The 12,448-nt window shown below is 35.4% G+C and overlaps 1 protein-coding gene across 2 annotated transcripts in view; it reads left to right on the plus strand.

The window, feature by feature from the left end:
* LOC136038514 (uncharacterized) overlaps positions 1–12,448 on the plus strand; it is an 88,326-nt gene that overhangs the window by 14,338 nt on the left and 61,540 nt on the right. For both annotated transcript variants that reach the window (XM_065721614.1, XM_065721615.1), the window contains exons 3-4: positions 8,049–8,103; positions 12,223–12,335. In XM_065721614.1, the coding sequence (XP_065577686.1) occupies positions 8,049–8,103; positions 12,223–12,335 (168 nt within the window). The remainder of the gene's footprint in view (positions 1–8,048; positions 8,104–12,222; positions 12,336–12,448) is intronic.

Consider the following 12,448-nt stretch of genomic DNA (forward strand, 5'->3'; position numbering starts at 1 on the left):
TGTGTTAATGGGGGATTTCAATGCTTATACCGGCCTAGAGGCTGAGATCCCAGATGTGTTGATCCCAGATTTAGGTGATTTTGTCCCAATTTGTTGTAGAATACCACGAAGCAACAAGGATGAAAAAAGAAAAATAAATGCATGGGGAAGAAAGCTCCTGGCGTTTTGTGGGGAACATGGTCTGATGATTGCGAATGGTAGGTTTGGGAATGATAAGGGCAGGGGCGAGTTCACTTGCCTTTCGGGTCCAACTCCAAGTGTTGTAGATTATGTGCTAATTAGTACGCAATTTATACCTGAATCAATAAATATGGGAGTATTAGGTTTAGTTGGATCTGATCATAGAGCTATTATGCTTGAGGTAAAGATTGGGCAGTTTTTGAACCACGGTTCACGAGTAAGAAATTTCTATAATGCAGATTATAGAAAAATAGGTTTAGAAAAGTGAATTAGATATGATTTAACAGATAAAGATACTGAGGCATTTTGAAGGGAGCTCTTGGACTCGCATGTAAAAAATAAGTTGAAAGCGTTAGAAGACAATGAAAAAGATGCACATAGTGTAATTATGCTGTTAAATGAAATAATGGGCAGTTGTGCAGAATCATGTGGCCTGACTAAAAAATTAAAAAAGAATGAGGGATATTTTGACTTGGATTGCAAGTTCATGAAAGAAGAAGCAAAATATTTATTAAATCGTTTGAATGAATTTGATAGCGCGGATGATCAAAGTCTAAAATTGGCTAAATATAAAGATAAAAGAAGAGAATATAAAAGTTTAATAAAAAGAAAAAAAAGAGTACGAGAATAAGAAGAAACTGGCTATTGCTGATGATTTTAGAAATAAAGATTTTAAAAAGTTTTGGGGCTATATAAAGAATGATAGTGGAAGGAGAAATGTTAATACCCAGGCTGTTCCGGAAGCTGATTCATGGCCTGATTACCTAAATAATTTAGAAGGTGTTTGTGCAGATCTTAAGGAGGTAGCGCATACCCCAGAGATGGTTATTTATCCCATGAGAGAACATGATTATGATTTAGTTGGTGATGTGAATGGCCAAGAGATTAAGTCAATATTTAAGAATTTAAAAGTTGGTACTGCTGCGGGTGTTGATGGTATACCAATATTGTTATTTAAGACTTTTCTTTCCATTTTGATGCCGATAATTGTTCTTCTTTGTAATAAGGTGTTAAGGTCAGGGCAATGGCCAAGCGCTTGGAAGACATTGTTTATACCACTTTTTAAGAGAGGAAACCCGAAGGCTCATGAAAATTATCGTTTAATAGCACTTGTCCCTGCTTTAAGTAAGGTTTTGGAGAAAATATTAGATACCAGGCTTTCCAATTGGTTAAATAAAAATAATTTAATACATGAGGAACAAGGAGGTTTCAGGACAGGGTATGGGACGACAGATAGTGTGTTTATTTTAAAGGCATTAATAGATAAATATGGAAAGGGTAAAACTTGTCTTTATGTGGGATTTCTGGATCTCCATAAGGCTTTTGATAGTGTCGTCAGAGAGTTATTGAAGGATACCATGCTAAATATAGGCCTTCCCCATTCATTTGTTAGATTGATAGTGAGCATGTATACTTGTGTGAGTGGAATCATTCAAGTTGGTAATAGGTTTTCGAAGCTTTTTGATATTAAGCGGGGAGTAAAACAGGGCAGCACCCTTTCACCTAAGTTGTTTAATATTTTTATTAATGATGTTGTTCATTTTCTAGAGAATAGATGGGCTCCGAAAGTTAGCCTAGGGACTCAAAAACTATCTCTCTTATTATTTGCAGATGATATTGCTTTGGTGGCTAATGAACCGTAAGATCTACAGACTCTTTTGAATCTCATAGAAGAATATTTGCATATAAAAAAGTTAAGGCTGAATACTGAAAAGAGCGAAGTTGTTATTTTTAAAAAAAGGAAGGTTGGGGACGATGAAAAATATACATTTAAACTTAATAATAAGGAACTGTTTATAAGTAAAAGAATAAAATATTTAGGCTTTATCTTATCGGAAAATGGAAGCCTAAGGAGTCATGTTGATGAAATAATTAAGAGAGGTAGGGTGGCCATGTCAGCTATATTTAGAAACCCGACGATAATGGGGATCAAAAACCTAAAAATGCATAAAAAAATATTTAACACAAAAATTTTACCCGTGATAGAATATGGAGCAGAGATATGGGGTGGAGAAACGGTGCAGCAACTGGAGTCCCTTCAGCTCCAGTATTATAAAAGAGTGTTTGGTCTACATCAGACAACTCATTCACAGATTCTGAAAGGTGATATGGGCCTGTTTTCTTTAAAGCTACGTAGGTATATTTTAATGCTTAGATTCTGGTTGAAGTTAACTAAGAGTAATGAAGATAGACTAGTAAGAGCGGCATATGAAGAGGTGTTGAAATGTGGTTTAAAAACCTCGTGGCCATCCCAAATTAAATCACTACTAGAAAAAGTAGGAATGCCTTATTTATGGAATAATGGTCTCTGCTCTCGTGATGTACCAACAAATTTAGAAAGCCAGGTACGATTTATATTAGAGAGTTAGGAAATTCAGCATTGGCAAGGACTGGTTTTTGATTCTACAACCCTGCAACATTATAATCAGGCAAAACCTAGTTTTGGGGAGGAAGTTTATTTTAAATTTAACTTACCGGCTATGATTCTACGTCGTTGGATTCAGCTTAGGGCAAATTGTCTTCCAATCCAGAACAGGCAAAAAACGTTCGACAAAAATAAAATGATAGTTGGTCCTGATAGGCGGTATGTTTGTCCCCTTTGTAATGATGATGATGAAGACTTGGATCATTTTCTCCGGAAATGCCCGGTGCTCTTGGATTTACGGGAAATTTATTTGCATGGGGTTAATTTGATGCTTCCGGGTATTCTACAAGATAGTAACCCAACCACAATATTTCGAGTGGGAGTATATATAGATAAATCTTTAATAAGAAGAAAAAGTTTTATATGATTAATTTCTTTTGTAGTTAGATTAGGTACTTTTTGCGTTGAATTCTGTTTTTGGTGCGTGTTCGTACTGTTGTTAATTTCCTTGCTTGTTTGTAATTTATTTATATTTTTGTGTATATGGCCCACGGGTTTTTGAAATACGCTTATCTATCTATACCGACTCCCAATTCCAACTCCATTCAGCAAAAATTTACTAAAACTTCGACTCCATAACCCTGGTGAAGAAGGGAGCTAAAGCTTCCTGCTGATGCTCAGCTACTTCTGATAGTTTGTTATTTATATTTGGTTAAAACATTTTTGTCATGAATGACTATAATAAACTGTTTCCTATTACATAGGGTCATTTTGAATAATGATAAAGAAGTAAATTATGTGGTGTTTTCAAGATAATTAATTCTGAAAGAAATTGTCAATTTGTTTTTAATAAGATGATAATACAATTCATATCAATGCACTGACCCAAAGGGCAATTGGAGGCACTGAATGACCACTGTGCTTTGTTGATAGAGATGTGTAATACTTGTGTGAATCCACTTTAAACAGGATGAAACGTACCGATTTTGAAGCAAAAAGTAGGTGCGGGGTGTTTGAAGATTGGTGGGGACTTTTCGGCTCTCCAAGTCCTATCGATTGAAATTGTTATCTGATTCTAATCCAAACAATGTGCTATACCTACATTTCTGATATTAGAAGTGGGAAGTACAGAGGGTGTTATAGGGGCCATAAGCCTATCCTATGCAACCAATAGTTTGCATTGAAAAACTTTATGGTGATTCCGATTAAGAAAGATGTGATATGCTGAAATTTCTGCACAACAACTGGCATAGAGAGGGTATTGAAATTCACTGGGCTTATTGTATGCCTGCAATCATATTGAATATAAATTCTAACAGAACATAATGAGGAAATATGTGAAGACTGTGATTAGAATTCAAATAAAGTGCCACACAACTATATTTCTGATAAAAAGATGGTTATGGGCGTGGTGAGGTCTTGGAGCAGCAGCATGGTCCATATTAGTTTGCCAGTTATCAATCTTTGCACCATTCTGCTTCGAACAAGATCTTACATCAGTGGTATTTCGAAAAATAATTGATGAGGATAGAAACTATTTTGAAAAATAATTGATGATGATAGAACAGGTGGGGGAGGGGTCGTTGGAGAGGCCAAAAACCTACTTTTGTCTTCAGCCATATAGGTTGAAAATCCTTGCACAATTTTGGTTCAAACAAGGTAGAAAACGTAGGAAAGGTAGAAAAAGGTCAGAAACCTTGACCCTTTATTTTCTGTTAAAACAATGTCCCGTTGGATTGAAGTTGATGAAAGAAGTTGCAAACTTTTTATTCCAACCTTTTATAGTGTACCTGAGCACCAACGAAATATGACCTTAGAAAGGCGAAAAACGTCAGAAACCTTGGCCCTTTATTTTCGGTTCAAACAATGTCCCATTGGATTGAAGTTGATGAAAGAAGTTGCAAACTTTTTATTCCAACCTTTTATAGTGTACCTGAGCACCAACGAAATATGACCTTAGAAAGGCGATAAACGTCCAAAACCTTGGCCCTTTGTTTTCGGTTCAAACAATGTCCCGTTGGATTGAAGTTGATGAAAGGTTGCAAACTTTTTATTCCAACCTTTTATAGTGTACCTGAGCACCAACGAAATATGACCTTGGAAAAACGAAAAATATGGTTCAAAATTTTGGTTCAAACAAGGTACAGCCTGTGTACCTTTCTGTTAAAATGTTGGCAATGGAATGAGGAAGTAAAAGGACTACAGACCCGCATCGTGCCTTCAATTACACACACTAAGCATTTTTGCGGGATTTTACTTCACACCACCTGTAATCAGGCCTTCCTCTCTGTTAAGAAGCTGAAATTGAATGAAGGAGAGGTACAGCGGAGTAACAGGCCTACTTTGCCCCCTCCCAATATTTGTGTGCACAGAATTAAGAATCGTTTAATTTTTTGCAGCCATCAGATTTTTTTCTGATGTATGCCACAGAAAGGGCAAGTTGTCAGCTCCTCGAAGTTATTGAGATCATGTCAGCTAGTTTCATTCAACTTTATGTATTAAACATCCTGTAAAAGTAGATGACAGCACTTTCGGGCCTTCTTGAAAATACTTCTTTTTCGAAAGTTAAGATTTGTGTATCATTCTAAAGAAATAATTTGGTACTGGAATAAGAAAGTTTTTGCTCACTTAAACCTTTCCAGATTTTTTAGATAGGAAAACTCCTGCCCATATTGTGAAAATTATTTCTTTTTTTTTATAAATTTTATTGCATGATCAATATTCAAAAAAACTCCACTAATGGTAATGTTTTTGTGCTATTGAATTTTTTTTCGAAACAAGCAAACACGATTATGCGAATTACGATAGAAAAATATATTGGGATGACTGGAACTTCATATCTATTTGGAGGTGGGGGGGGGGTCGAAATTTTGTAGGTTCTTATTAACAATATATTTGAACAAAAGATGTGGAACTTCTATCTATCTTGGGCTGGCATGGAAATACAATTTATTGGTTATTGCTTTTGCAGAATACATTGTTAATTATAATGTTTGTCATATAGTGTATTCTGCTGTTTTATTCTTTTTGATAATTTATATGATTATATATATATATAATATGATTATAGCTTCTTGTGGAAAAGTTGGGTCAGGTGAGTTAATATGCCTCTTTTGTTTTGTTCTTTGCTGTATTTGTGCTGTTCTATGAGTTTCCCTGGTTCAGTTGTGTGCTGTTTTACTCAAAGAGAATGGAAAAATTGAATTTCTGGAAAATTTACAAAATTTATAAAAATCGGGTATTTGAAAATTTGATACTAGGAGATAAGGACCAAAGACTGTTAGTATCACTGAAAGCGTAGCGTCTGACAACTTCATTGACAAAAGCAACACTTCATTTTATGTAATTAATTTGCAATAATATAGAAATGAAGCTGAGATTCAGTCATGATTAATCTCCATTTTTTGTTCTCAAGATTTATATTTAGCCAGAACCCAGTCGGTAAAAAGCAAGTTTATGGTAGTGTGGGAAACTGTTTGAAGGTTAAGCTTTAGGGGCTGCTACTGAAGGGGAGCGGGGCAATTTTGAATCTTTTGAAATATATCCTTTTTTGTACTTACATTTTAAAAAACCAAAAAAATCTTTGCCCTACTCCTTCTATATTTTCATTGATTGATACCACTGTAAGTACACTAATTGACTTGAGCTGTTCGAGATACTAACGACCAAAGTCTGCATTATTTATTCTTCTCTATGTTTTAAAGTTCCTAAAAAAACAAGCATGCACCAGTTGGAGATAGGCAAAAACGGAAAGAAATCGCCCTACGCTTGAATTATGGGATGATTTTTTTTTTAATTTGACACTAGCATTAGTTTCCACTGTTGGAAATTTTCTATATTCTATATTTTAGCCTTCGATTAAGACTGCTATCCATCGTATAATTAAATAAATAAACAAGTTTTTTCGACTGAAAGCAAGGAGCAACATTAAAACTTAAAACGAACATTGTTTCGGGAGTCGTTCTTAAATAATTGGGACGAAATTCAAACCCCCCTCATACACGTAATAATTTCTGTTCGTTTTAAGTTTTGATGCTGCTCCTTACTTCCAGTTGAAATTTTTTTATTATTATTTGATTATACTATGGATAGCAGTCTTAACCGAAGGCTAAAATGTTTTAGCCTTCGAAGGGGAGTGTTTTAATCGAAGGGGAGGTAAAACACTCATAGACTTTGATTATTTTGATTATTTAAGCTTCCTAGATGAAAATGTTAGAACAATGAATCCACTTTTAGAGGTTTGACGAGTTCAGGGTGCTAGAGTAGGTTTGGAAAATTATATTCATGAAGAATGAGTACCCAAGACTAGGAGTAAGTGAAGATGATGTTAGGAAGGAGAAAAGAGCGTGTGTAGCTGTGTTGGTACTGGAGAGAGTTGTTAGTAGTGGGCAGTTGCGTCGTTGGGTGGGGGGCTTTTGCCCCTCCCCAATAATTTGGAAAGGAAAACAATATTATATAACCTATGCCTTTTAACTCTCCGAATGTGGACCCTTCATGCACCCCCCCCCCCCAGTAAAATACTGGGGCTACGACCCTGGTAGTAAACTAGTAGTTGTATCCTGTGAAATGTTATGCATGACGACTGACCTAGACAATTGAAAATCTAACAACGTAATTTAAAATTAAATAATTTGATACCATTGTATCGGTTTTGATTAAATTGACATATGTGAAGGCTGTATTCAAGGCTGGGTCACCGAGTTGGAACCCCCCTCCCCCTAAAGTTTTTTCACAACTCTTAAAAACGTAACAAAAATGCATGTTAACATTTTTTGATGCGCTTTTAAATTTTGTTTACTCCCCCTCTCTCCCCTAAAAATCTTTGGTACGCGCTTGTGTACTAGGCACATACGCAGGAATTGTTTTTTTGGGGGGTTGGGGGGGTGTGGTGGGGGATAATAATAAAAAACAGTGCCTATTTCATAATTTTAATAAAAAAAAAGTCTAGGAATTTCGAAACAAGATTGTTGCCCCCTCCTTTAGCGTACATGCCTGGGCCGTACTCCATTGCTTTATGCTGGTTTTCATGGGAGATATAAATTTAAAAAAATTAGCTTACTTTGTAGTTTACTTCTTTCTTAATCCTATTTTCTAACAACCCCTTTCTTTGTAACGAGTAGAAGCTACCATTATCTATATATGTTTGCATAAATATTAGCCCTTAAAAATATCCAACCCTACCGTCACGCAATGGGAGCATGGGAAATTTTCTCTTCTCTCCCAAGGATGTATGTTGACAAAATTGTTGGATTATGAGCAAGAAGAAAATGCCGGAATAATTTTATATACAATCGAACTTTATAGGTGAACACTGGTCCAACCTTGAGAATAGAGGGGATTGAGTGTTTCTGGGGAGATGAGGGTTATAAAGGGGGATGGGATAAAATGTCGAAAATCAAAGTCTTTTTCCACTGATATCAAGGGTGGGAGTACCTCCTTTGCGCACGTATGGTTGGTCTAGATTATTATCTTGTGGGTATTTAAAATTCTGTTCACTTTTTAGGTCTAGAGAAGGACAGAAATTATTTGTGAAGAAAATTCCGATGGATATGGAAGAGGTAAATTTTAAATAGTTTTTATTTAATTTTATTTCTGTGTACATTACTTTTTGTTTTAATTTGTATTTACCTTACTTTAATTCACCTTTTATTTTCTGAATTTTTATATAACATTTAGCTGGTCTGATAAGATCGACGATCATATCTTAACAAAACTTATAATCAATGTTTAAACTGCTTCCTATGGTCCCACTAACTGAAGTTTTCCATGCATATTGACTTGTGTTGACAATACATGAATCAGTTATAATAATTTACCGATTAATTCATAAATTTTAATTAGCAACTGTTGTGTTGGATTTGATTGCCCGTTGATTGCCCGTTGATTGCCCGTTGTTTTCATGTTGATTGCCCGTTGTTGTGTTGGATTGGTATGGCTTTTCGTTTGGAAGGATTCAGGTTGAGCCACTCATAGGTATATACATACCTGAAAACAGATTTTCTAAGATTTTATTTTGGTTGTTTCAAAATCTGAAGCTTTTAGAGCAGCATTTACGTCAGTGTGGCCTTGTTGAACGGTGAAAACAAATAAGTAAAACGAATCAGTTGAATGTGACACTTCCGTCCGTCAAAATTCAAACTTAAACATTTTTTGATTCTCAAAAATAATTGTACTGTCAAAGGTGCAGCTGATTATTAGGCCATTTAGACCAATATCTAATAAATCAGATCTTGTTTGCTAATTTATCATCCATGTTTCCGTTTTTTTTTAATTTGGCGCTCGCTACTGCCAAAAACTGTATGTTCAAGCAATTATATTTCATTTATACTGTTCTTTGTTCTTTAAATTAAAAATAGTGAGTAGGTGTTGAGAAATATAACTGATATACAAGGAAAGAAAAGAAAAAGAAAGACCTATCTACTAACAGTGATTGTTGTTTTTAGAACAAGTTCAAGTACATGTATGATAAATCCCCTACCGCTCAAGTTGTTTATTCATTGACGTATCATAGAACCAAGTGCTTTCGTTAGTTTCTTTCTGCTTAGCGTGTGACGAGACAAAGAGAAGTGACAGAATACACGGAAAATATATAATTTGGGCTACATATTTGCACATTAGGGGTGGGGGTAAAGTATTAGGACAGTGGGAAGTTAGAAAATAATTCTTACTACATAATATGCAGAATAATTGTACCTAAGACATTAGGCATGCAGACCTGATATACTTTACCCCCCCCCCCCCCCTCCCTAAAGTGCAAATATATAGCCCAAATTTGATTCTAAAGAATCACATTTTATCTCACTTTGATATATTTCATTAGGAGTGAGCGTCAGAGAAACATATTAGAAGAATATTAGGCAGGGGGTATATCATACAAGTGCGCAAGTTCAATATGATAAGCGTTAAACAAAAGGTGAGGTTTCTAAATGGAAAGGCAGTGTTGTGTAGCAAATTATTTAAATTGCTTAAGCAACTATAAGACATTTTGAAGTCAGTACAAAGTGATTTAACAATCCGTTATTTATCACGATTTTGCAGTATAATGCAGTAGCATAGTTTGTGATCCAGAGCTCTGTATCTTTCAGGGGGTGGCACACATCTGCTGCAGCTGGATTGAGGGTATTTCATTGGGTTATAGATGGTGCTGATTACCAATGTTGCGACACACCGGCTTGAAACTATATAGAACAGGTTGATTCTTGTCTATAAACCCAAATGTCTATAACGTTGCACAGTTTGTTTTCTGAAGTTCAAGAATTTTAACAAAATTTTAGTTTTGTTTAAAAAAAAACTCAAAGAAAAGAGTCTTGATAACAGTAGATACATTAAAAGAACCGAATTTTGTTTCTTATTGAAAATGTATAAAATTCGTCATGTTTAATGTCACCCATCAGAAGTTACGAGCCTGAGAAAATTTGCTCAATTTTTTTTAAAAGGGGAAAACGCCCCCAAAATATCATACAATCTTGGTGAAAACCACACTTTCATATTCAGCATATCTAAGAACTCTACTCCTATATACAGAAATGTAGAATTTTGCATTTTTTTTCTGCCAGAAGAAAGTAAGTGAATCCTCGTTTATTAGTTTTTTCCCCAGGGGCGATCGTTTCGAAGCAGTAATCCTTGAAGATCGAGAGAGGGCTCGTTTAATCGGAATTTTAAACTTCTGGTACTCTTTTCCAAGTGACAAAAAATATTGGAGGGTAGTTAGCCCCTATCCCACCTCCCCTTTTCCCCAAATTTAACCGGATCAAAATTCTGAAAAAGCCATTTTGTTCAGCATAGTCGATATATCTAATTACTATTTCTTTTAGGATGACTTGACCCCGCAGAGTCAAGTCAAACTTGACCCCGCAAACTTTAAAAAAGAATATTATTCTAATTAAGTGGTCCTTGAATTTAAATAAATGGAACAGAGTCAAAATTTAGCGTAAAGAGCGAGAAATTGAGGAAGGGACATCCGCCTCGTATACGTAATAATTTTTGTTCGTTTTTAGTTTTAATGCTGCTCCTTGCTCTCAGTTGAAAAAACTTTTTTTTATATTATTATTTAATCTGATAAAAGGAAAGAGCAAAGTCAAAACTTAATGCGAAAGGAATTCTGAAAAGCTAGCGCGTTACTGGAAACACAACCGACGCGACGAAACAGGACTAGAAGCGGATAATCCTCAAAGTGGCCTTGGGAAAATCCTCAAAGCGGCCTTGGGAAAATAAGAATTTTGATTGATGTAAAAGAAATACTAAAATCTGCAGGCTCTTCACTCCCGGATCATGGACCATGTGAAGATAAATCGCATTTTACCCCTTTTGATCATAGTTGCAACATAAAAATGTTTCGCTGCATCAAGTTCGTCACTGCTGCTGTCGTTAAATGTGTAGCCTAATTGTTTTATGTATTAGACATATATGCAAAGCTTATTCTAGAGGGATTAAATTTGGAAAGGAGGTGGATAAAAACAAAGCTGCATAAATCGAAAATAAAGCAAGGCATGGGAAATCATGGTATTTCGTGGGTTTAAGGCGGGAAGATGGCCCTTTGTATACATGCCTGAACAGATATTAACGCAGAAAGCGTTTTGGGGGGAGGTAAAATATTAGGGGAATACAAAGTTCTCAAAGGCATAGTTACTGGGCTTTTCAATTATGCTAAACAAAATGGCCATCTCCCAATTTTGATCGGACGTCTTTGAGGAAGAAAGGGGATGGGAGGGGGGCTAGTTGCCCTCTATTTTTTTTTATCACATGAAAACGAAACTAGAACTTTTAATTGGCATTTGAATGAGCCCTTGTCTGTTACTTTAGAACTATTATTTTGTTGCGATCACCCCTGGGGAAAGTAAAAAAGAATATATAAGAGATAAACATGTAATTTTCTTCTGGTAAAAAATACAAATTAATGTTTTTGCTGCTGGGAATTTGAAACTTCTGCAATAGGGTTCTCGGATACGCTGAATCTGATGCTGTGATTTTCATTAATATTCCTTGACTTTTAGGGTTTTTCCTCCCTCTTTTTTGAAAATCTTGCAAATTTCCCCAGGTTGGTGGCTTTTGTTATGTAACACTAAACTTGATAAACCTTGCTTATTTGGAATCAGCATAATAAGTCGATTCTTTTGATATAGGCATTGATATGAAAGTTCCGTTTCTAGAGGTTTGATTACTATTGATCCACGTCGCTCCTTACTTATAGTACGTTACCACGGACTTTTTGCTAAAAGCAAGAACGTAGAATTTATTTGGTGATAGGAGTGGGTAGAGTATGGAGGAGGGGGGGGCTAGTTTCCCTCTCATCTCTTTTGACTCTTAAAGAGTAAACTAGAAATTTCAATTTCCAATCAATCAAGATATGCCTGGTAAACTCTTAAACACACAAAAAGTTCACGCTAGTGAAGATTTGACAAAAATGCAGATGAAATATTTTGTAGGAGGCGTACATCTCCTCTACCCAGCTTTCGTGGCTGGAGGAGGCATCTTGGACACAAACAAACATTGTAATTAGCTACCACTTCTTGAAAGGTGTATTTGTTTCGTATTTGTTTTTTCTATGGTTTTTGTTTTCAAAAAGGAGATAAGTTCTATTGTGTTTTTGTGCCTATTATATTCTTATGGTGATATATTATAATTGTCATTTATTGTAATTTTCAACCTTTATTTTATTAATGAATAATTATTTTTAGGATGAAATCTGTGATATATTTGGAAGATATGGGACATTGACCAGGGCTTCAATATTGCCTACAAAACCCGAGTTTGACTACAAGGCTGCAATAGTTATTTTTGACTCTCCTCAGTAAGGAATAAGTTTTAATTATTATAAGTTCTTTATTTGTCCCAGGGCTATATCCAGGGGCCTCTGGGTTTTTAACCATTTCTCCCCCCCCCCCCAAAAAAAAAGATCATAAA

Source organism: Artemia franciscana, chromosome 18 (genome assembly GCF_032884065.1).
Source record: "Artemia franciscana chromosome 18, ASM3288406v1, whole genome shotgun sequence".
In the NCBI taxonomy this organism is placed as follows: domain Eukaryota; kingdom Metazoa; phylum Arthropoda; class Branchiopoda; order Anostraca; family Artemiidae; genus Artemia; species Artemia franciscana.